The sequence below is a fragment of the Haliaeetus leucocephalus genome, unplaced genomic scaffold, assembly GCF_000737465.1.
Source record: "Haliaeetus leucocephalus isolate CR32 unplaced genomic scaffold, Haliaeetus_leucocephalus-4.0 Scaffold137, whole genome shotgun sequence".
Lineage (NCBI taxonomy): Eukaryota > Metazoa > Chordata > Aves > Accipitriformes > Accipitridae > Haliaeetus > Haliaeetus leucocephalus.
In genome coordinates this window covers 2,937,149-2,962,784 of record NW_010972573.1, presented here as the reverse complement: position 1 = coordinate 2,962,784, position 25,636 = coordinate 2,937,149, and the positions used below count along the sequence as shown (strand labels likewise).

The following is a 25,636-nucleotide window of genomic DNA, read 5'->3' as shown; positions in this document are numbered from 1 at the left end:
ACATTCTTTTTCTCAGGATATATACAACAGAGCTCCTTGTAGCTGCAGTGAACTGGTCCCGTCTTCCATATCTGAAGGGCAATGAGTCAAAAAATCCCACACAGCAGAGTCCAGCTTCCCCAATCTATGAACTGACGTAGCTCAGCTGAAGAGTCTTCTAGGTGTACATCTTGTCACCATGATTATTGCCTCTTGCATCCATAGGTCTCAGTGCAGCTGCTGTTTCACAGATGCAAACCCTGATGCTAGCCTGAGTTGTCTAGCTACGCTGCAGAACTTGGGCACTGTTTCACTGGGCATTGGCAGGGTCCGGTAGGGCACCCTGGACCACCAGAGTGTGGCCAGGTACAAGGGGAGGGCTATCACACCACGGGTCCACATTTTCCCCTTCTAGGCAGTAGGAATCCACAGAGCGTGGGTCACGAGGGAGAGTGGTTTGGCTAGGAAGCAGGAATGGAGCTCTTCCTCTCAGAGCCCTTTCCAACTCCTGGTCTATCTAAAATGGGCTCTCAGTTCACGTCATTTTGGGAAAGAGATGTCACAGAGGAACAAAATATACTTGTTGCTGAGGCTGGGATACTTCTCAGTAAAATACGATGTGTTCTTCACAGTGGGAATCCTTCAGCTTAAGGGGATGAAACATAAGGAGATAAACTAGTTCTGCTGCATATGTAGAGTACATTGTATTACCCAGCTGATATATGAACCTCTTAGATTTCCTTTCAAAGATGAGAGTCAGGATGCCAAGCTTTACAGGAACATGCACCACCATGGATGTAATTGTGCTTTTTCATAATGAATACACCCTGCTTAAGGGGAACAGAATCGGCCTGAAAGAATCACGTTGCGAGTTTTGTTGTGCCTAAACAAAAATATAAATGGATGGTCAGCTTTAAATTCATCTTTGTGTTGCAGAATCCGATATCCTGGTACCTCTCGGGACTCGCCACCTTGTTCATTTACTTCCAAAGAGACTTTATGGATGATCTTTGACAAAACCACACCTTTTGTCTCACACATCTCAGAGAAATCTGATGCACTCTCATTGAAGACGTTTGTCATTCCCAGGCTTTCCAGAAGAGGCTTCAGGTCATAATCACCTTCCACACTAAACTTTGGAAGAAATACATTCACTTTGGTGTTGGCCATCATGCTGGGATTGGTCCACTGTAATAATGTCTCAGGGGTGAGTGCCTTTTCCAGCTGAAGACATAAAGGAACAAAGGAAATTAATGAGCAGTCCAAGGAAAGAAAATAAAAAAAAAAAAGACCATTCCTGAACTTCCCAATCCTATCAAGCCCCCCCCAGAATAAAGTCCAAAAGGCAACCTTTGCTTTTGAATTGACAACTGTAGCATTCAGGGTTAACATACTCTGAGCTATATTGATGCAAGTATGATTTAATCCATAGGACAGGCCTCTGGAGCAACTCCACTGTATGTACATGCTCTGACTATTAGTCCCTTACAAGCTTTTGATAGGCAAATCACCTCAACAACCATATGAAGGAACCGGAGAAAGGCAGTCCCTACCCAGGTTACACCCAGCCAACTGGCAGAGCCAAAAGTCTTGATTTCTGACCTTACAGAGCAATGAAATTGCTGGTATTTGGGACAGAAAAAGACTCCAAATCCAGAGCCTGATCTCAATCAAACAGGCAGCTGTTTGAGCAATTTTTAAAAAACTGGGAAGTGACGAGGCAGAATTTGGGGCCACAACGAACTGATATCGGGAAAGGCCTCACTTGCATTTTAAGATATATGTGTTCTGTAATTTACTCCTACATATAAAAGTACCTTACAGCTGCAAAGGCAGATTCTTCCTGCCTTTAAAATTTATGACCAGTTGCAGCAAATTACAAAAGAGACTTGTGTGATCATCTGTCTCCTAATCCTCAAACTTTGAAGAGAGGTGAAAATATGTTCTAAAATTTTCATAGAGAAATGACATAAGAAATGGGTGTTCTTTAGGAAATGCCTTATTAATTTTCAAATTTATGTGCAATTGTAATAAAAAATGGCTCATTTTCAGGCACCTCTGCTCAAAATTAAAACCTAGAGAAGTGTAAGACCTTAGTAAAATAAATCACAGGTACATGTCAACTGAAAAAAAATGAGGACACTAGAGTAAATAATGTCAGCATTACTGAGTACCCAGTAAGTATGACTTTAAGCACTTTACTACAGCAAGAACAGAAATCTTAAGACGAAAATTATTTTGGGGGTCCACATTTTCAAATTGATGCAGATTCCTAGAGCGCATCATGGGCACCTTCTGCACTTTACACTGTCTTCTGTGCACAACCTATCTAAAACAAAGTCTTGTTCACAACCTCACACTTGGCCACAGTGGAAATAATGATGTCACAAATATGAGATCAGGAACAGAGGAGCAGAATGAGAAGGTAAATTCACAGGAAACTTACTTACAGGGAACTTCTATATAGCGTCTAAATAAGAAAAACCTTCCATAAGCATATGGCATTAGAAGTGGGCTGTTTCCAAGGGAAGCATCATGCTAATTCTATTTTTTTCTCTCACCTTCTCCAAGCCAGTGGTCTCATCTTCAATCTCTTTGGGCAGCAGAATGAGCATGCTGATATGTTTGTTAAGGCATGGAAGCTCGAGGATGGCCACATTTAATTCTTTTACATAGCCCAGGCAAAAAGTAGCTTCCAGATTCATCATTTGCACTGGTTTAGTTTCAGTCTGCAAAACACAGAGGAAACAATCTAGCATTCCTTTTAATTCACAAATAAGATGGTGAGAGAGGGAAGTTTGTAAGCTTGCATGGAAGTGGTACCTTGAGTTACCATCAGAGAATTTGTTGGCTTTCATAGGTAATGAAACCAGCTGTAAGAGACCCTGTTGGCTTTTTACAGTAGGCAGCTTTCCAAAGAAAAGTGGAACAGAATTCTACTTAATACAATAGCAACATATTGGGGATGTGCCTTAAAAGAGAAATTTACCTAATATCGGTGGCCCTTTGTGCCTGTTTCACTGAGTGCTACAAACTGTACTGTCTACAGGGTAATTGCCAGTAAGTGTTAAGCACTGAGAACATCTCAACAGTGAAAGTCAAGCTGTTCATACAAATAATTGATATTTTGGTTCAGGAGCTGAAACAGAAGAAGAAGAAATTTCAGGCTTACCTAAAGCCCTATGTCTTTGCTTTTCATGAATGAAACAAAACAAAACAAAACTCTTTATTTCATAGGGAAGATTTACAAACTGTTCTGTTCACCTGGAAACTCATTCAAAATTCAAATTCAGTAGAAAAATGTTACTTTAGAAAAAAAAACTTGAGAAGTTTCACTTAAAAATGTTAGTGTTGATTGTATAATTTTAAAAACTTTTTAAGCTGAAACTCTTGGCTGATGTGGTAATTTATGAATATTTTCAGTGAACTTGAAACTCCAACTTTTCTCACGCACATATATATATATGTATGTATGTATGTATATATTTGGAGTATAATCTCTTTATCTCGCAAATGTTGCCCAGCTTTATACCTTGGTTCAAAGCTGACTGTCTGATCACAACATTCATCACTGGTCACAGATTCCTGAAGGCAACAGCCACAGGGGCTGCACCCACTTGGACCTCGTGGCTAAGCAGGGCTGATACGCAGAGGGCTGCAGTCCTGAGCCTCACTGGAAAGAGGGAGATTCGTGGGGCACCATCCCTGGAGAGGAAAGCTCAGGGCCAGGCACCTAAGGGGAATCCTCAAAGAGACCCCACGGGTGTAGATGTTTCATTAGCTCTGTGACCACGAGAAATGCAATGTTTTGTGCTTCACCCCTGCTGGTTTTGGGAGGCAGCCTCTGTACAGGCTGCAGTCTCTTGGAAGAAGCTAGCTGTGAGACTGTGCATCTCCTTGTAGGCAATGGCTGCTTCTGATCACTTGTACTCAGCTCCCATTGTCTAAATACACTAACAGGACAGTCTGTTTTCACGCTGAGCCTTTGAAAGATGGATGTGAAAGCACCGGCAAAGTTTTAAAACAACTTGACAAGCAAACTGGTTTAGGGACCCTTGCAACAGTATATAGGTTTAGATAGAGTCTAAGAATGCCAAGGTAATAATAAATATTTCTCATTTTCTCCTGTTGGGATTTCCTTAGCTCAAAGTTTGCATTTTCTTGAGTGGAAACAGCACTCTTGTTTTTGGTTGGTTTTTTTTTTCCAGAACATACCTTGTTGACTTTAAAAGGACATTCTTTGATCTCTGCCTCTGGGAACTTCTTCATCCAGTTTGTGACAAAATAAGCTGCATTAACTAGGAGGATCTGAGTCTGGTCATTTACACTATCTTCATTCAAAATATTCTCCATTTTGCCTGTGAACAGGTTTAAGATGGTTGTTAATACAAAAATATATTATCAGTATATCAATTGTTTCAACTGAACATGGAAACATTTCACTGAATTAAAAAATTTCTGTCTTGCCCCTCACAGATAAAAGATTTTAATTCTAATGGCAAATTCCAAAAAGAAGTACTTACTTAAAATTGCAGCTTACTGTTTGAAATAGGATTTGGGATCAAGGCAGATCTTCCAAATTACATGTTTTCTTGGCTTATATAGCATGGAATCAAAAATATGCCTACTGCTTTTGTTCAGGACCTTAAAGAAGGTATTGAATTTTCAGTGAAATTCAACAGGTGTAAGCAAAAAAGCACTTGTCATATGGAGAGCAAGACTTGAAGGGAAGTTCCAGATTAGCAGCTACTCATTTCTAGACAGATACATGAGAACAAAATAACCAGAATAATAAAAAATTCTGCTCTGATTACAGTCCATAACCAAATACTGCTAGAGTCTTCAAAAAGAATATGGAAGTGTCGTGCCCACCCTTGCTCTGTTTCAGACCTGTTCAAGCACTGCCATAAAAGTGAATTCAGAGCACTGGGGAGGCAAGTCCTGCCTTCATGCACGAATTGCACAGGCAGGGCAAGGTGCTTCCACATGGGCACCTGTGCCAGCCTGGGAAGGACCAGACTCATGCACCCATCTTTTCATATTTGTACCAGATGAGGGCAACAGGCAGCAACCGACCCCAGAGCTACCTCTGCCCAGGCTGCAAACAGGCTCTGTTAGGGTGCTGCGTGCTCGTGTGGGCCAGGGCTGGACCTCTGCCCCCCCCAGACTGGGCAGGCTCTGCCTGGGGACCCTCACGGTCACTGGTGTGCATCTCCTGTGACCTGGCTTAGTGGTACTGGAGGAGAAGTCCCTGCAGCCCCATTTCCACAGGAAGGCACACAAGAGACACTCATCTGCTTGTGGCAGCCTTGCTGGCAAAAGCAGCTGAACTGAGCGAAGCTGAGCTATTAATTAACAGCCTGAAATTCAGAGTCCAGCAAGTACTTCCCATTACAATAAAACTTTTCAAGGAATCCAGGGCTTGGGTTAGATGCATTGATGTCAGAAGTTTGTGAAGGTCCACAGCCAGGAACTGTCATTCTCCCAAACTGTCCCGCTGCAGTCAAATGTGAGCAGCTTTCCCCAAGGCTAATGCAAGGTCAGTCTCACATTTCCACCTTCAGAAATGCTGCAGTAGTAAAGTTAGTGATTTCAAAACAGGCTGACGTTGCTAATCCTCATGAATCCAAATAGTAGGTCTAGTCCCCTTGCTTTCACTATGTATTTACTTCTAAAAGCATTACTATAAGAGGTGTCACAAGGACAAAGGTCTCTTTCTCCAAAGAGGCAAACAGCATCCCCAAGGTTAAGCTGTACTCACCATCAGTTAGCTCTGAAAGAGACTTGTTGATCTTCTGTCGGGTTTCCTCGGTTTTTGCTTTGAACTCCACTAGTTCCAGTTCAGATGGAAAAGGCCTCTTTGTGGAGTTGACAAAGTCCTGAAAGACACAAGGTACCAAAGTCATCCTTGGTTAAATGCCAGCCACTCAATGGCTCTTTACAGACCCTGCAGCATCAGCATCCTGAGCTTCACCACAGGTTAGTTAGGGAGTTTATTACGATGCACAGCTGCATTCGGCACATCGCTCCCAAGGTTGTCTTCAGTCCAGTGGTGTTACATCAGCAGCTAAAGTAACTTTGGTATTGCAGGGGTGGCCACATTGCCAGAGTTTGAAAGGATAAAACTATTCCCAGTCCAGCCCTGGGTGGGAGAGAGGACTGAAATAAAGGCCACAGGCTGCTCACATCATGTCTGTCCTCACCAGATGAGACATTTATTGCTGTGGATGGGTATTGGCCTTTGCTGTAGCAAAGGCTGAACAGCAGGCAATCTAACTATAGCATCATTTAAGCATGTTAAGTTTTCTGAAACATCACCTTTAGGCTGATGTTGTCCTTGCTTGGGGCCCTATTCAAAGGCAACTTCAGAGGGGGAGAACCCACAACATTTTTCTCAGTTATTTGCAAGGTCCATAAGTTATAAGGCCAAATACCGCCTTCCTTACTTGTGTTGTTTCAATAGCCAGGCTTCTGCCTCCTCAGACAGCTTAAGAAAACTACAGCGTATGCAGTAATTACTTGGGTGTGTGAACTGGACACATACATGCACCGCCAACTGTTTTCAAAACTCCTTTTTCCTCATGCTTACAATAGAAAGACCTTGATGTGGCATAGAAGTTATGTTGCATTCAAAACCTACTGAGCTACTGACCTAAAGCATATTAATGAAAGAATTAGAAGTGTTGTAATAGTTGCATAGCTTGCGGTCAAGCAACACACTCATCCATCCTCCTACAAACTTTTATGGCAGCAGAGAATTATGTTGTTCATCATCTGAGTCTAGTCAAGTAACAGCCAAAAGTGAGAGAATTTATTTTAAATAACATTCCAGTGTGACACTATAACCCGTCAACATGCTGGCCAAGCAATTCATAGCACCAGGGCTTTTCTGCAGTACTTACTGTGGTAGGATTAAGAGACTTGTCTACAAAGAGCCGTTTGACCATTTTCAGTGCAAAAAAAGAGCTGAGTTTGGAAACATCTGAAGTTACTGTTTGAAACCCAAAAGAAACATCTTTGACATCTTGCAAATGGAGTACCTGTTAAATGAACGTAATAAAATACTAAGCATCTTTTTTTATTATTATTATCTAAACATTCCTAACAGCTTAGCAAAAAATAATGCTAGTTTGTGTCAGAGCTGTGGCTTTTCGTATTTAACAACACAGCCTCTTGCTGTTGTTACTCAACATTTATTTATTTATTTGACATCCTTATATAAACGTAAAAACCTGATCCTACCAGAACTTTAACCAAAAGCATTTCTTTCCTGTGAGCAGTCCAAAGAAATCAATAGAGCTGTTCATGCTGGTGATATGGCTTAGTTGATTAAAACTCTGTAGTATGGAGTCATCATGTTTTCACTAACTTACATTCTTGTCCAAAAACCTGGAGCTTTTAAGCCAGATAAATGAGGGTCCCAGCTAGTCTCCTTTCTAGAAGTGGGCTACACCTTTAAAAATGCTTAACAGATCATCAAGTTTTCTGATTGCTGTGACTGATACATGACATCACATGATATTTCAGCAAAAATTGATCAGATAACTATGTCTTTTCGTAGACAAAGTATGAGCTGGAGGTAAGGCTGCTGATCCACACACGGCCACCTCCCAGCTCCTGGGAATGACAAGTTCCAGAAAGTGCTGGGGTGACCTAAAACTCGCTGCTTTTAGGCACCAGAGGCGAGAGGTTACTGCTGGGTTTGTTTGAAAATAACCCTGTAAATATGAATTGAACTTCTAATGCCTGCTTATTACAGGGTCTTTGATGGTGGCTGTTTCATTACAGGCAGCCTGTCCAACTCTCCTCCCGTCTCAAATTCCCGCATGAGGCATAGCGGGCACTAGTGACCTTTTCCTCTTGTCCCTCGCTCCTGCTCTTTCTCCCTGAACACATCGTATCTTCACAGACACAACAAATTGCTGCTCTGCCTTAGCCACCCCCCCCCGTCTCCTCCCCTCTCCTTGCTCAGTGGGAGCAGAAGGAAATAAACTCCCAAGGACAGAGCACCCGGAGAGCTCTCATAGCCAAACTCCTCTTCTCAACTTCATTTCCTTTTCCTCCAATACTTTTATTTCTTAGCATGTTAAGTGCAGAAAGATTCTGTGCCTGGAAATTATGTTTGGGGAGGAAGCTATGCTACTGCAGCTTTTCTACCTGGGAAAGCTTTTGGCATAGGTTTGTTAACTGATATTCCAGAGTAAGCCTGCTGATCTGGCTCCTTTTGTACCTAGTATTTAAAACCCAAGCACGAACTCAGGGGCAGACAGGAGATATTACATTTAAGAACATACCAAGTTCTCCTTAGTATCTGTAGTCAGCACTTTTTATATACCACTTGAGAAATATGAAATATAAGCACGCTTATGTAACAGAGCTCCATTTGTGGATGTGTACGTTAACTTATTATGGGATGGTTCAAAGCAAATTGCAGACACAAGTGAAAGCAAAATTAAGGGCAGGTTAATATTTTGAACTCTCCCATTAGAAAGACAACGCTTGAATTTTGAAATAGTGAGGAAGCTGCAGGGTGTCATTTAAATAAAAAAAAATCTAGAGTTAATTTTTAAATTTTTTTTTAAAACAATGCTGTTTGGAAAAATCTGCAATGCCTAGAAGATCTTAATGGATATATTGCTGCGCAGCTCTGCAAATAGCATGAGACTCATTGTAATCTGTGGCATGAGTTGTGGCACAGGAGGCTGCACTCGGGGGGACCCTTCAGTGAATGAGGAAGTACAGGGAAGAATTCCCAAAGGACAGAAAATATGTTCAAATATGTAGAGTGTCCCTCAGAGCTAGGTGATAATCAGCATATAAATGCATACTGAATTTGCTTCTCATCCACCTTTAGATAACTGCAGAAACTGTGGGCACCCTCCGTGGGACACAAAGGAACTACACAGGTCTCTGCTTACACGGAGGCAGCAGAAGAGGCTGCGAGGCTGCCTCCCTGCACCACAGAGTGAGCTTGATAAACTGATTGCATCGTAACTGCCATGCTGCATCACGGTGTTGGAAACCCCTTGAACACGATGAGCTGCTTCTAAGAAGAAACACGGTTGAAGTTGTGCCCTCTTCTACTGCACCCGCTTCCTCTTAGTGGTATTGCAGGAGAAAGCAGAAATGTCAGCGACAGGCTGCTAAGCATACTTGCTGCTGACAGATAATGGCAAAATTATTTCCAGTCCTATAAAGTTTAGGCATTCTTGAATAATGAAAAAACATTACCCAGAAAATGCAGTGATCTTGACTTTGACTTGCAGCCACAATCAACACTACGCTAAAAGGAGACAAGGCTTTAATGCAACTGCTGAGGACTCTGCCATGTCCCCTTCCACTGTGTACAAGCTTGAGAAAGCTTTTTCTTTAAGCCAGATTTTCAACCTCTTTTGCTGTGTGGGGCCATGGAGTGTGGAACCGTTCAGGAATTTCAGAGGGAAAGTTTGCAGCCTGGCTTACAAGGGAACCAGACATCCAGTAGAATATTAACAAGAATAAATAAGAAACCCACCTCCGACAGCCATATAATTTTGCAGCCACAGAACAGGATGCTGACAGCTTACCTGTTTCATTTGATCTGCAGTATCACCTTTCGTCGCTTTATATGCCAGAGCCAGAGACGTTGAGGTACACAGTGGGGCAAAAATAATATTGGCTGTTTTGTCCTTCTCGCACAGTTTTTTGAATATATCAACTGCAAAGGCAGTGTTCGCTAGTTGCAAAGCATCCATTGTCATCCTGAAACAGAAAAGGGAAAAGAGAGATGCCTCAGAGTGTAATCCTAGCTCCTGCTGTGGTGGGGCTGGGTCAAGAGCACTGAAGGAGGCTGGACACCAGTATGGGGACTGGGCAGCTTGAACGTTCAGGGAGAGGAGAGGAGGGGCTGGCTGAGCCCACGCAGCTTCAGAGCACACTGGCAGCTCCTGAGGAGCAGGGAAGGTCTCATCCATGCCCAGCCAAGGAAATGCGAGTGGTTCAGTAACAGCCATCATCTTCAGGTGACAGCTGGCAATGCCACGTGTTACATGGAGCCAGTATTACCAGAAGCACTTGGGGAAATCTGGGTAGGTCAGGGTGACCCATTCATATTGAGTCAAATTGGATCACATATGAATTTAATCTCTTTTTAATTGACACTCTTAAAATGTGCCAACTTAAAAGGTACTTTGCCTATGCTCTGGGCTCTCCTGGCTCTCAGACAGGCCTTTAATAGTCTCCTAATCTTTCCTGTCTCTTGCTTCATGGCTAATTGTTGACTGAAGCTTTAGCTTTGGTACATGTCCTTCCTCTAAGGGATGATTCTCCATTCTTCCTAGCCTTGCTAGAAGTCTCCAGAAAGCTGTCTGGTCCTGTAGGTTGAGATTGTTCTTGAAACTTAAAGGAAGCCTCCTAAATAAATCCTGCTGCGTGCCCACTCATCACTTACACTGTTTTAGCTGCAAATATTTTCTAGCCATTCTTAATAACTGCAATTGCCACAGGGCTGCTAGAGGATCTCTGCAGTCAGGAATGGGAAGGGTGGTGCCCAAGGGACAGTTGCTGCAGTCCGTGCTCTGGGAAAGCCGGAGAGTATTCCCATCTTCCAGACTGCTTTCACATACCTGAAATTGCACTTTGGTATAAGCACGTTTGTAGAGATTCAAGCTAACAAAGGTGAACCACAGAATTTCAGTCAATAGCACAAGTCTGGCTTTAGACCAGCAAGCACACAGAAGATGACCCCTTTGGCATACTGAATTTGACACTACTCTGCACCCCAATATCATGTATCCCTAAAAAAAGGGCAATCTATTAAAAATGGTGTTAAACAGCTCCACCAAAGCTATTGACAGAGACAGAAAGGAAATGGAAAAGATAAATATTGGGAAAGCCTTCAAAAGGCATAAGATTTCACACAGAACTTAAAAGGTGTCTCCAGTATTTGCTCTCTTCAGGAAAACTGGCAAAATAGTGGAATAAAGATGGTGTGGAGGGGTCATCTTAAAAAGTGTGTTCTTATCCAGATGCACACCTATCTACATTTGCATTTCAGGCTCTGACACTGAAGATGTAGGGTCCTATTTTATCCTATTATGGAAAGGAAAGTCAATTATTTCTTTCATTGGTAGGAGGTTTACTAACCTTTGAGAAACACCTTAAGGACAATGATTTCTCTCCAGTAACTGATTACTTGACACTGCAGTCTCAAACATTTACTTACCTAGTTCATATCATTCGCATCCTAGCCTGGAAAGATCTCACGGGGTGAAAGCAGAAAGGTACAAGAAGGCAGAAAGGGGAAGAGGGAACCTATGGGCAGGGAACTGTCTCCAGCAAGGTACCTTTCTTGACTGTTCACTCTCATCCTGGTTTGGAAAGGTGTTTTGAATTAGAACACTCTCCTATTTGAATGTATGCGTCATACTGCCCAAACTTAGCTGAACGTCTGACACCATTGTACACAGAAGCTGTGGAGCAGTTGTGGTACTTGACAGTAGTGAATGACTTCCAAATAATCTGTGGTATTTATACATTTTTACGGGAGTAACAGAATGGGTGTGTAATTTGCCTGTGACACAGTAAAGAAAACACTTTGATTTACTCATAAGGCCTGTTTGATTAGAGAAGGCCTTTTACAAAATAAATGTCTTTATTTTTATTTTAATTAACCTATACATGGTCTTGGATCTATCTGTTAAAGCAACAGGTTTATTTGGCAACTGGTTTGTTTTGAGGTAAAAGATGCTGTATTTGCTGTATTAAAGGTTACTGAAATGCATTTCACAATCTAATTAAGTAAAAAAAAAAAAAAGATACTGGCATAAACCCAAGGCTTTTTAAATCCATGTTTGAAAAGCACACCTAACCAGCACTGCACTCTTGCGAAATGCTCTGACTGTTGGTATTAGCAACAAACTGTTTGCTAACAAATCCCCTCCCACTGAAAAAAAAAAAAAAAAAAAAAAGAGGAATTTGTCTTGAAGAGGGGAAACACTAAACATATATCACTGAAGAAAGTTATCCTCACAGAAAAATATAGAGGAGTATGCTTCGCAACATCTAGAGGTTTTGCCAGAACTCCGAATTCAGAATGGGTCTGGCTGGACCTGTCCAGCTTCCAGTAGCCTGGCAGTGCCCAGCAGCTGCTCGGTAAAGAGAGATTATCCATGTGAGCACCCATTTCCCAGTGTCAGCAGGCGTCCAGCTGATGTCAGAGTGAGGTTCAGGAAACACATCTCAGAGATCTTGGGATGTAAAGGGAGAACGAAGCACCAGCCCAGCACTGCAACCATCTATCTCATTTACACGGCCACGATTTCTCATGCATGAAAGCAACTAATTACCAGAGAAGTCAATCTTGCCGGAAACCATGGGCTCAGCACACACCTTAAAGGAGGAGAGCTTTGGGCAGAACAGTGGCAAAAGACAGTTAAACAAATTTGAAGGACTGAGACTGCTGATGAGGGAGTAACTTGGAACAACAGGGGCAAAGGAGCAAAACGACTCTCTGCCCATCCCAGACGTGCACCTTTGTGCCTATGCATGTCTTAAATACCTTAGGCTACTTATCTTATCTTCCCCATTACCTCAACCATTCACACATGAACACACAATACATATGTATACATATACTTTGTCTCCTTCTCCCTCTCTCTCTCTCTGCCCCCGCCCTCCCCAGCTAAAATTTGAAGATCTGGGGCAAGTATCAACTTCCCAGGTATTTCTTACTGAGAAGCTGGTGGAAAAATACCCAGGGAACCAAGAATGTGTCACTCGACATCTACCACCCTCAAGAAGACAAACAGTATGAAGAATCTCACAATGCAGAATGAGGCATGCAGTTTACCCGAAAAAATCTTATTTGCTAGTGGGGTAGAACACAATTCTTTAGTGCTGTCTGGCCTGATATTATTCTATTTAGGCCACTGGATCTTCCTTACAGACTAAAAATCAATACGCAATCATAACCACTAAAAAATACTTCTTGTTCCTTTCTGGCTTAATATTGCAAATGCTATGCTGTAATTCTAACATTAGTATTTTCAGTTATATTGGCAAACCTAAAGTGATTTTAAGATGTGTATGCGCTACCTGTGTTTCACTTTCTTGGGTTGCAAGAGATTCAGAGTAAGAAAATAAAATAGGAAATTTTGCAAAATTGAATGCAACTCTTCTTCCTTATGCCAGTGAAAAGCTGTACCATGGCTTAAGAACTCTTCTTTTCTGACCTCACTGGTAATTCTGATACTGTTCATGTTGCATCACTTTCTAAAAAGTTTGGATGTTCCTTTTCAGTGAGGAAAATGGGAGGTATTTCATGGTGATCCTTTTATTTACCTTTTGTTCATCCAGTAACTGCTGATACTCTCAGAGAATCTTTTGTGCTGAGTGAAACTATTTCTGGTAGTGGTAAAGCTCTCCATTCTTATAATTTCTTTCTTTTAGTGCTACTATTGAAATAACGCCCATTCGGGGCATTTTGTTGGGACAAAAGCTCAGTTTCTCCCTTAACCTTGAATGATGGGATGGATAGCGAAGCATAATCTCTATCCCACCATCTTTTTCAACTGCACCTGGTCAGTCAGTTTTTTATGCTCCATTTATTGATGTGTGATATTTAGGGTTCATGACATTGATATTCCTGAAAAGCATTTACCGTATTAAATATTACAAAATCTTAAATCTCATTAAAGCCTTGATTGTCCCAAGCCTTCTGAATCCATTAAAGCCAGTTCCAGTCAAGTGAGAAGGGTAGAAGCTCCCATCAAGAGGAAAGCCCATTAGCAGACTTAGAAATCAGACGCAGCTCCTGAGTGAGTAATCACAGGGAACCCTCAAACAGGGAGGAGTCAAAAAATTGAAAATGAAATTTTAAGAAGGCCGGCTGCATGGATTCTTGCTGAGTGCCTCCTTTCCCGGGAAAGCGGTACGTCAGCATTTCTAGAGCGGCCCGCGGCACTGGGGCATCTTCTAAGCACAGGTAGCTTGTGATCCACCCAGCTTTGCTTAAAACTGTGACTCTGCCACAGCATTATAGAAACACTTTCAGATTCAGAAGGGAGCTGAAGGGCTACTGACCCAGTTCAGAAAATCCTGATTTAAACTTGTTTATTGGTGTAAGACACCATTTTTGCTTAGTCACTCTTGAATGCAACAACAACAACAAAACAAACAAACAAAAAAACAACAGAGAGGATTTGTTTAGTATCTGCTTACTAAGACAAAAGCTAAATATAGCTTATCTTCTACGAATATAATCAGGAGAATAGCAACGTCTGTGTGGAAATGGCTGACAAATCAAGTTAGCTATACGGTAGGGATAATCTGATAAAGCAGAACAAGTATTTGTTTTATTCCTTTCTCAGTTAAGCAGTCCTTCCAGGAGAAGACCCCTGTAGCAGATAAAGTATGGACAGTGCTGGCCATCCAGTGCTGGGGGGATGTACTGGGTTTACAGCTCGGGAGCTGTGAGTGCCAGCGCTGTAGTCTCTCCAGTTCAAACAAACTTGCACTGAGAGGATAAATGATATGAAACAACTCACACGCATGTTTCACGAGTGAGGCATTAATATTTGAAACTAGCTCAAGCATTTAACATGACCCCACTTCAGCTCTTACTCGGTGAACACAACACATAAAGGAAATAAAAACACTTCCGTGAGCCTTTTCTTCTTACTTGTACACAAATGACAAGTCTCCACCTGGCAGACTACCTGGCTATGCAACAAGGACACAATTTCCTCTGAACAGACATTTCTTTGAGGAATGCAAGACATCAGACTAATGTGGGACCAGAGCGTCTCGTATGGTTAGGGAAAAAGCATTGTCAGCAATATAGCAGGGAAAGTCACTCCAGGAAGGAAAGAGAGAAACGACCCACCGCAATATGCTTTGTGTACCTCAATAGCCAGTGAATTCTTCAAACTAAATGGTCACACTGAAAATAAATTAGTAATTAACTGGACCTCAGTTCCTGCCCTTCACTTTAAACAAGTGTGGATTAGTCACTTGATTAACAACTCAAAGCAGAGCAGAGCACACACACCTCTGCAGAAAATGAGAGGAATATTCCTCTGTAACAGAGACTTACAAAACAGCCTAAATCCTACTTTGACACATGGAGCATTTTTACAGCATCGAACACAACCTGCTTTCTCTGATACGGGGAAAGCTATTTGCAATAAACCACCATATTTTAATAATTCCTAATGCCCTTGCTGTCTCACCTGCCAGATCCTTCTCACTGCTTCCAGTGAATCTTTTCGGGGGGGGAGAAATATAGCATAGCAAAAGCAGTAATTTTGGGGTGAAACCAAAACGTTGTAGTTTGGTAAGGCTTTTTTGCTCCTCTAATTCCATGCAATACCTTTTTGTACAAATTTCCTTATCCCACTCCCTCTACGTGATTACATTTCACAGCGGAGATTTGTTAACTATTAGTTAGGTATTTATTAAACTATCAGAGGAAAAAAAAAAAAGCTGTACTTACTTTGCAAGGCTATAATCCTGGTAAACGAATCAATGAAATGGGTACAGTGCGAAGAACTAGCTACCCGCGGTGAAACCTTGCCGAGCAGCAGACTCTGTTAGCTTCCCTGCTCATTGACACCACTCCCTCTTTCCCAACCTTAATTTGTGCACACACACACTCCCTCTCACTCTTGCTTTCTTTTTTTTTTTTTTCCCCTCTTAATCATTCTTCGTGGGCAACTCCTACATTGGAGGAGCAAAATGATTCACACCAGAGCTGTTGTTGCCTGCCCAGCTACTAAAGACAACAACAAGCTCCGGCAGGAAAGAGCAGCCTTTGTGCATTGCCTTCAGCAAGCGCAGTACAAAAGGCACCAGGCAAGAATGAACGAAGACTACGAAGGAGAGAATGCAGGAGTGCATAAGCAATTAAAAGACCTTCTGAGCAAAACCAGCACTCCAAGTTGCATTGGAATTGCCGCTATTTGCAGAAAAACTGTAATTGTGAAAAAGATGCCCAGGAAGACAACCAAAACGCGTAGGAGCGCGTGGCTGGGCACTTTGCATCTGTATATGCATTAAGACTGTGTCTTAGCTCTGTCTTTGTAAGGGGCATATGTGTGTATGTGGTTGCCTTAAAAGCCCAAGGCCAGGCTGGAGTTAACGCTCAAGGAAAAATATCTGCCCTTCTTGTTGCTATAAAGCAAGAGCTTCCTCCCATCGGCAGCCAGGTCCTCTGCAGGGGAGCAGCCTTCCCTGCTGCTAGCTGTCCCCAGAGGCGGGAGGGGAACAGAAAGTCCCATCCCTTCTCCTCCAGGACCGGGACCACTGGGTTCATGTCATACAGTCCACGCTACTACTGGTGAACACGACGGGGTGGGAGAAGAAAGTGAGAGGGAGAGGTGATGGGGCAGCCCACCAGGTCCATTTTTATTTGAAAGACGTACGCAGTCCTTAGCAAGGAAGAGATGGACTACCCCTGCTCCATGCCATTCCCCAGTCGGGCAGCCGGGCCACCCGCAGCGGGGAACACCTGCAAGCACTCCCTGGGAGGCCATGGCTACACCTCAGTCCCCATGAGGAACTGTGCCACGCCACAGGCACAGCTCAGGTTCACACCTCACTAACCCAGGTGGCCCTGCGTACTTTTAGGCTACGAAAGATAAATGCGAGATAATTGAGTTTGCTTTCAGGTTTGCAGTGCTGGCATGCCCAGCTGCCCAAATGAAAGGGTTAGGAAACCAAAGGATGTGTGTTCACCAGGACGGTGCCTCATTGGTGACAGTGGGAACTGGGGACCTGTTATCTCCTCCTGGAAAGACACGTTCCTGTATTGCTTTGAGCACAAATCACGCCATACTGCGGTGCCCTAATCCTGTTTCCTTCCAAAAGGCTCCTAAGCTCTTATTACCCAAAGGAAACTATATTTTACTTTCTGCTGTGATGCAGATGGGGTTCACTTTCCGTCATTACCAGGCAGCAAATTTAAAATTTGTATGCTTTGCCATAAGTGAATTCATAACAAAGACAGGGTGTGGATGTGTTTAAGCAATTAAAGTAAGATAGAGGTCAGCTGGCTAAACTGTGCCATCTGGGCCATCATTGTTATGTATCTAATTATGCCTTCTGTAAGAGAAATTTTGATGAAAATCCACAACAATATTGGCTGCCAGTCTCTTCTCAGGTGTCTGCAGGCAATCTGTAGCCAAACACTGATGTCTCTGCAGGAGCAAACTTTTCTTCAGACCCAGGTCTACCAAGTACAGTCACTGTGAAATGGCTCAGGAGCTTCTGGATAAGCTGCAGAGAGGTGGACAACAGCCAGACTGCCTTAACAGAGACAGCACAACTCACCAGATCCATTTCCTTGCTAGTGATAGGTGGGAAATAGAGATATAAGTAGGTGCATCAGTTTCTTTTAAAGGTGAGAAATTAATTGTTTCTGGTCATGGTGCCATGAAACTAATAATCACTGCTGCAATTGTGATGCTTCAAATGAAGGAGTCCACACTGGCATTGGTAACTGAGCGGCTCAGAGGGCAGTCCTGCTTCCCCTAAGAATGGATATTTTGGGCTCATTTGCTGTTGGAGGTAATGTTAAAATAACTGTGGCTTCTCGGTAGCTTCTTATTCATATTTATGGGAACTCCTGACATAAGACTGCGTCTTACTTATAGCCCAACCAGGAAGATGTGGAAAAGCAGAAGATGCTAACTTGAAAAGTAGAAGATGCTTAACCTCAGGTAGCTGCGGTTTGCAAGGGACAAGAGGTGAAGCAGTTCTCCCCCAGTCCAGGAATGCTTTTTCTCAGTCTGACTGAATGACAATCACTTGCATCAGCTTCCCTGTCTCCTGCATTTATCTTTCACTAAATTTCACTTGTTCTGTTTAATCTCAAAGTATTTTCAACACACACCTATTATGACCTGTATTTCTATCACCAAGTTAAAAAAAAAAATAGAGCCAGTAACAGGATTTTTCCTTACCAAAAAATCAAAACTATTTTTAAGCCCCCTGCAAGTTGGACACCTCCTAGTGTGATACTATCTCAGAAAATAAGGTAAATAAATAAGGTAGAAACAATGGGTGTGTGGCGTGGAACACTTTGAATATTAAAGTCTGAAGCCTTGTAACACAGACAAGTTACAGTCTACTGACAAAGTAATGACCGAGCTCTTGTCCTCACACTTCCAGGTCTTCAATAGCCCAAGGAAAAACGCAAACTAAGACATTGCTGGATGCTAGGATCCAGCAGTTACCTGTGTGTGTCCATCTACGAAGCTGCAAGCCGGACACGCTTTGTTGCAGAAAGGATGCAACCAGCCAGGTGACGTCCCTGTTACTCAGCCTGCTTTTGGCCCTCGCTCCCCCGGCTCTCCCCGCCACTCCCTCTGAACACCTCCTAGGAACACTGTTCCTACATGCTGCTGGAAAGGAAGGAAAAACAGCCTTTTTCTCTCCACTCTTTGAACAAGCTCATTTGGGGAGAGGGAATACTCCTGCTGCTCAGCACAGCATGAAGAACTATTTCAACTATTTCAGAGACTCAAAGCGTCCACTGTAGTCGGGTTTTTTTTCTTCCCCCAAACTCACTAATGTTCGGTGCATGTCTGATTGCAATTAATGCTGTCATGCTTTGCAGAGCACATGGGAAATCATCTACAAGTGGGACTGAATAATGAATAGAACAAACTGGTGCATTCTTTCTATGCTGCCAGTCATGAAAGGTCTTCTAACTGAGTTACAGCTTTCACAGTAAGCTTTGGATCTTGCAATGAACCCGGTGATAGGAGGTGATTTGTACACTTTTATTTTGATTCAGTGACCTAAAATTTTAATACAGTTAGAAAAATGCAAAGGGTAAGATTGCAGGTCTGTAAACAGGTACACACAGCAGAACTTCTCACATTCCTCACATAACATGGGTCTAGATTACTATTTAGCAACAGGAATAAACAACAGCCAAAATATTTTTCATTTTCATAAGAAATGCTAGCAAAGATCACACAGACCGTTATAAACCACAAGTTAATTTGAAATTAAAATAACACTTACAATAATAAAGTGTTACTCTATGGTTCCATTGAGAGAGACACAAACTGAACAGTAACAAGCTGTCTTTCTTCCCAAGGTGTTTGCACTGATACGCATAAAAGATGGTGTCACATAGCAACACACTGATTCAACACGTATGGTAGCAATACATTTCTCTTCAGACATGTCTGCTGACGTAGAAGTATTACTCACCAGTGATTACTTCTAATAACGGACAGGAAATTAATTTCTCATACTTACATGTGCTCACTTTTGCGTTTTTTTTTTTAGTGAGGCTGTTCTGGACTTGGGTATACAGTTCATTGGGAAAAAAATTAAGTAGGCAACCAAACAGCTGACATCTTTCAGTGAGAACAAAGCCTTTAATCTGGCAAATGGGAAATGAATGAGCCCATGTGCTGGAATCAAGTTGTTGAGGATCTGACTATTTTTCCTAAAGGCATTGCTCCCAACACTTAGCATCGGGCATAATCCTTGGTGTAATACAAATAAATCAGCTTAATAAAGAGATAGATTTGACTGACTATGTGGAAGAGCCTGTGAAAATAGCCTCGCAATAGGACTAGGCAGTCAAAATATAAGGGGAAATCCATCTATGTAAAAGAGACAGAAAACCCTGGCACATTATTCTGAAACTTTATCTTTTTCCCACTGTACAAAGACTAAGATCAACTTCTGTGAAACAAAAGCAGAGGGGCAATGCTTTGGATTAATTACTTCTCACTAAAGCATCTGTGATCCACTTCTTCCAGGAAGAAAAAATTTTGAATCCATCCCTGTGTGCACTGCTGGTTCAGGTTGCCATCTCATGGGGACACAGATACCCTCTCCTTTGTCACTGATGGCCACAGTTACTGCACCAGCTTCCTTTGCCAAGCTGAAACTATGACTCAAAATCACCTGCCTTACGTTTGTCCCAGAGAAAATGCAAATTTGTCATGTTTCCTCAGTAATTTTTTTTCCATTTAGTGATATTTTCAAATCTTTGAAGTGCCACTCCCTAGTATTGTTTAGGTGAATGGATTCACCTTATTGAAACCACTTTACCATGGGAGTACAGTTACTGAGGATGCTTTCTCTACATATCCACAATTTATTGTGCTTGATTATAGATCTGTGGAGGACCTCAACTAGTGAATTATTGGCAGCATAATAATCCATCAGTAAGTTCCTAACTGAACACAGGGGCAATTTTAGAATTATCCTCTTTCACCCAGCAAAACAAAATCTGTATGGGGATAGGATGTTCCTGTGCCTAGATCAATGTGGAAACTCTAAAGAGAGAGGAGACCACATTGACATAAGGTAAATTAGCAGAAGTACATTTCCCAAGAGGAGTAAAGGCACCAAGCAGCCCTCTCCCTCAGACACCAAACTAGTTTTAATGCAGAGCTTCAGCAGTTTCTGGAAGGGATTACATGACCTTCACTGCCCACCATAGCAAACCTGACTCTGACATACAGCTTCTCTTCCAGCTCTGTGTATGTATTACTCCCTTAAGTGTCTCCTTATCATGTACAGAGGCAGGGGGTATGAGAATTAGGGACTTCTTTCCCCTCTTTCTTTTATCCATTGTCATCACTAGATGAGTCACTTTCTTCTGTAATCCAAGTAGATACGTGTCTGTGTGATTAATGTGGGTGAAGGCACACACTTTCCCAGAGTTGCTTAGTGCAGTTTCACAGCCTGAACATATGTGTATTAAAGGAAAATAAAAATTTAGAATCAATATTTGCTGAAGATTTCACTGGAAATGGGCGTGCCTTCACAGGCTGAATTTTCTCCTGCTGTGTGTTTTCAGTGGAGGATGGAGTGAAGGCCTTTGTTTATCCCTGAATGCAGCTAAAATGAGGTGTGAACATGTTAATTCTTGCTTCTCCGGTTGGTATTTGGCAGATCTGTTAAAGGCAACCAAATCACAGCCTGCATTCTTATGCACTACTTGAAGGAACACACCCTGTACATTGTCTGTATGATCAGTAAATTATAGAAGTTATACCTGCAAACCTATCTTGTCTTCCAGATGTAAAATTTACAAATAATGGTCCAAAACTCCAGCTAATGTAAACTGATTAGTGCCCATGAAAGCAAAGAAGCTATTCCCATACCCAGCAATTGATTCAGCTCATATCACCGGTAACCCAGGATAGCTAAACTTGCATCGCAAAACACGCAGAAAAGAATATTCTATTAGCCCATAATAGAAAAAGTTTTAAAAACTTGGAAATTCTAAAAAAATATTCTGTATTTTACAAAATAAAGTGCTAGGACTTGATAATAGGATGCTTCTTTTTCACTTTCCCAGTTACATTTACCCAGGTGACAGGTAACCTACTGAGAAGTAGCTTTCTTCAGTCCTTCCGAGAACCAACGGTCCCATTAAGCTCTATGGGGAAACTTCAGAGGATACTGCATGCATATTCCAGCAAGCTAATAAACTTATTAACACAATAACATTAACATTTCCATAACAGAAGTAGGACATAAATACGTAATTAGGTCTATAGGAGCTTGTGGTAATGCAAATACCTGTCCATCTGTCTATCTAAGGTCAAGATTCAAAGCCCACTGCAAAGGTAGCTACCAACTTCAGTGGGTTTTGGGTAAAATAGGGCAACAGACATGTTAGTGAGAATTGTACTGAAAGGTGTGGAGACAGTGTTGTACATGTGGAAGGATTATAGACAGTTTATGGTAGAATAATAGCCTGGTTCAAAGAGCTTCCTGCTTAAGGTGAAAATTATTCTGCTAAGAGTGGCTTGGATGAAGAGAAAGTTAAATGACTTCTTTATCCAGTTTCCACTCCTTTCCACACAAGACCTAATTAAAAGGCTTAAGGATTAATAAAGAGGGATCTAGGAGGGAAATGCTAGCCCAGAAATCTAGTGCAGACTAGACTGCAGTAGCTGCACAGCCTGCTACTCCTAGCAGAGCTGCTGGCCTTTGGTGGTTATGGGACGTCCTTGTGCTCCCCTGAGCCTGCATAAGCGGGAGGTGCAATAGCAAGTGTCTGACCACTGCAGTGCTCACCCCCCAGTACAGCACTATTCCGTGTTCGGTACTGTGAAAAGAGGGAACATATTGGTTAGAAGACACCTTGGATGGCCCCATTTCTTCCTACACTCCCATGAATTAAAGAACTGTGAGAGTTCTTCTGTATTTAAGGTCTTCTGCAGTTCTGAAGCAGAGGGTATGTTTAGACCCTTACTTCTCAAAATACCATTTTGAAGAAAAAGACAAACCACCATTCAGAAGAAAACTGATTTGAAGGAGCTCCAGTATGGTCTAGTCCCAGACCAGTTCTCTTACCCTTTATCTCCTTGTTCATTCAGACTGCAAGTCATTCAGTAATGTTGTAGACACTGCTCTCTACAGTCACACAGGCAAAAAACACTTTGTATTTAGGATGAGAATGAAGTCTGCTGGGAGCATCACAGGTAGCACGTCAGTTTTAAAACTTAGTCATGCAGTGTGAACTCTCTGTTTTGCAACAGCTAAATTCAGTTATTCTGCTGTACATCAGAATGGCAAAAGTTATTCCCCTGTCATCTGTTTAAAGGAATCTGGAATGGAACTGCTTTTCCGCTTCTCATTGCCTAACACAATTTAGATTCCTGGTACTCTGGCAACCGTGAACACTACAGGCTTTCTATTGCACAGAAGAGCAGATTCCCAGAAAGAAAATCTGGGTCAACTCACAGATTTGTGTCTTTTTAAGACAGAGGCAAAAGCTGTGACAACCAGCAGGCTTGAACCCATGCATAACACAAGCTGTAGAACCTGATCTATTGATTTTATGAGACCCATGATTTCTCGTTGGATTACAGTATATATTTTTGAAAAATCTGGCAGTGATTTAGAAAGACCCCCAGGTGATGAGAGCGTCTACAATATCCTTAGGAGTTGTTCCAAAGACGCTACAGGTCATCAAAATCTTAAATGAAGGCAACATGAAGCAATCCGAAGTGCACAGTCCAAACTTTAAGCTTTCTAAACTCAAAGAAGCATTGGCTGAGGAACATTTTTAAATTTTTTTAACAATAAAATCTCTGAAGTGACTAGGGCTGTAAGCCTATTAAACTCTGTGACTGTGAAGACGTTTCAAAGAAAAATGCTGCTACACGAAACTCAAAATCCCTCCCTGAACTCATATACAGGTAGAAGAGTTGGCAGTTCCAGCTGGCAAAATTGGATATCTAAAATGAACATGAGTCAACCAATACAGCCGTGAAGCCACAACTGCTCTATCGTGCATGAAGATATCATCGAAGAGATTTTATTCCATTCAATCTCAATGAGTTAGCAAGACCTAATATATGAAATACTATGCAGAGAAGACCTAGGTGAAATGTTTGTCCTTGGCCTGTATACAGAACACCAATATAAGCGTCCCTGTCCAGTGAGTTCATAATGAGGAAAGCCTCAGAAGTCCCCAGACTTACGCTGTATAGAGCAAATATTACCCTTGAAGACAACACAGGCAAACCTAAGAAAAATATTGTTTCAGATTTCATTTTTGTTCCTGACAATTTCTGCTGGTACCCATGTAACAGTAGAAAAAAGTCCTGAAATAAATACACTATGCTAAATGTTGTCCAAAAAACACAGTAGTAGCAGACTGTATATTTCACAATTTAAGAAAATAAGCTACGTTTTTATTTCTGTGCTTTGTCAAAAGATCAAGTGAACAGTTTCAAAATGTGCCCTCAGTTATATCTGCAATCATTTTCTCAGGCTATTTTCCTGATGTGCTGGATTAATCTCACTATGAAGTACAGGCGTATACATCTGGAGTCATTCCATTGCCTAGAGTAAAGTAACTTAGTCCAGAAGATAACACATTTCGTACATACACACACCTCAATCAAAATCATAGTGCATCTTCAAGCATTTACATATTTAGAGTTTCCAACTTTAAAAACTAAACCAGAAGTAGAGTGAAAATTAACACAACTAAGAAATCCAAAGAGTTTAGCTCAAAAGGTACAAATTTAAATTTTCTTTTCCAGGGAGGCACAACCAGACCCATTACTGTACTATGCCAGGAAATGTATTGCCACCATCCACCACAGACTTTGAATGGTTTCCCAGTGAAATGGATGAGCAAGACCAAGGTCTACCAGCAGGCTTCATGTTCTCTCAAGCATCCTCCAGCATGTGGATATATGAGGACATTACCAAAATAAACTGCCAACCAGATAACTTGAGGAAGAGATTACCACAACCTTCCCAGGTATAGGGGTGACTGTGGCTATGCCTTTTACCCTCTGCCCAGAACAGGCAGCCTACTGACAGTATCGAAAAGGTTCAGAGAACTATTTTATTACAAAACAAAATCAAAAAGTGACACTGAAATTAAGTCAACTTGTATTGTGGTTACTTGGAGCTAGTTGGAAGAATGGGGTTTATTAATCTAGTGGTTTCCCAGATATTCCTTTTTTGCCCTAAAGGAATTACAGTAGCGCGGGGAAGGACTCAGGTTGGAGAAGTTCATGGAGAACTGTCTCCCGTGGGAGGGACCCCCCGCTGGAGCAGGGGAAGAGTGTGAGGAGTCCTCCCCCTGAGGAGGAGGGAGCGGCAGAGACAACATGTGATGAACAGACCCCAGCCCCATTCCCGGTCCCCCTGCGTCGCCAGGGTGAGAAGGTAGAGAAAATCAGGAGTGAGGTTAAGCCTGGGAAGACGGGAAGGGTGGGGAGAAAGTATTTTAATATTTGGGTTTGTTTCGCACTACCCTGCTCTGATTTGATTGGCAATAAATTAAATTAATTTTCCCCAAGTCGAGCCTGTTTTGCCCGTGACAGTAACTGGCAAGTGACCTCTCCTGTCCTTATCTCGACCCACGAGCCTTCCCTTCTATTTTCTCTCCCCTGTCCAGCTGAGGCAGGGTGATGGAGCAGCTTTGGTGGGCGCCTGGCCTCCAGCCAGGGTCAACCCACCACACCGGTTTGCAATTTTCCGTGTTCTGAATCACTTCCTCCTTTGTGTGGGCAACGCAGATCACTTGAGTTTTATTACTAACCCACAGGTGAGTAACACCTGACCACCCGCGGCCCAACTCGTTAAGCGCCAGTTCTGCCCATCAAGGCGTTCAGCGCTTTTACCAGGCGATGCCAAAGACGGCAGCACCGCAGGCAGCCAAACCCTGGCGGAGGGCAGCGCAGAGGTGTAGGAAGATTTCTTAGGCTTGGCGTGAGAGGAGGAAAAATCAATTCCACCCCAAGCCCTACCAACAACCTTCTAACACCTCACAGAACCAACCCAAGCGCCACCTGCCCGCTCCGCGGCCTTGCGCCTCCGTGAGGGAGCCGCGCATGCGCAGAGCTCCCGCTGCGGCGGGGCGCGGCGCGGCGCATGGCAGTGACGTCACGCGGCGCGCGGGGCGGCGCCCGGAAGCGGAAGCGGGTGTTCGGGGTGCGGAAGCGCCTGGTGGAGGCCGCGGTTTCGGTTCTGTGGGCGGCGGTGGGGGGAGGAGGGGAGTTCCACCACCGGCAGCCGCGGGCCTACGCTCTCTTCTCCGGTCTCCTTCCCACCCCGCTCCACCATGGCGGGCACCAACAGCAACCTGCAGGTAGAGCGCCGCCGGCCCGGGGCGGGGCGGGCCCGGCAGCCGGCGGGGGGGGGGGCGCGGGGGGGGGGGGGCGGGGTA

At 42.8% G+C, this 25,636-nt stretch overlaps 2 protein-coding genes across 3 annotated transcripts in view; one reads left to right on the top strand and one right to left on the bottom strand.

Moving 5' to 3' along the window:
- Positions 1–810: 810 nt before the first annotated feature.
- On the bottom strand, positions 811–15,586 carry SERPINB5 (serpin peptidase inhibitor, clade B (ovalbumin), member 5). The gene is made up of 7 exons (XM_010585995.1): positions 15,452–15,586; positions 9,546–9,720; positions 6,882–7,019; positions 5,741–5,858; positions 4,195–4,337; positions 2,541–2,708; positions 811–1,203 (listed from the first exon to the last, which is right to left on the bottom strand). The coding sequence occupies exons 2-7, from the start codon at positions 9,717–9,719 to the stop codon at positions 811–813; spliced, it is 1,134 nt and encodes a 377-aa protein (XP_010584297.1). The 5' UTR covers position 9,720; positions 15,452–15,586.
- Positions 15,587–25,398: 9,812 nt separating this feature from the next.
- VPS4B (vacuolar protein sorting 4 homolog B (S. cerevisiae)) overlaps positions 25,399–25,636 on the top strand; it is a 22,906-nt gene continuing 22,668 nt past the window's right edge. For both annotated transcript variants that reach the window (XM_010585994.1, XM_010585993.1), the window contains exon 1: positions 25,399–25,558. In XM_010585994.1, coding sequence (XP_010584296.1) covers positions 25,532–25,558 — 27 coding nt within the window. In that variant the 5' untranslated portion in view covers positions 25,399–25,531. The remainder of the gene's footprint in view (positions 25,559–25,636) is intronic.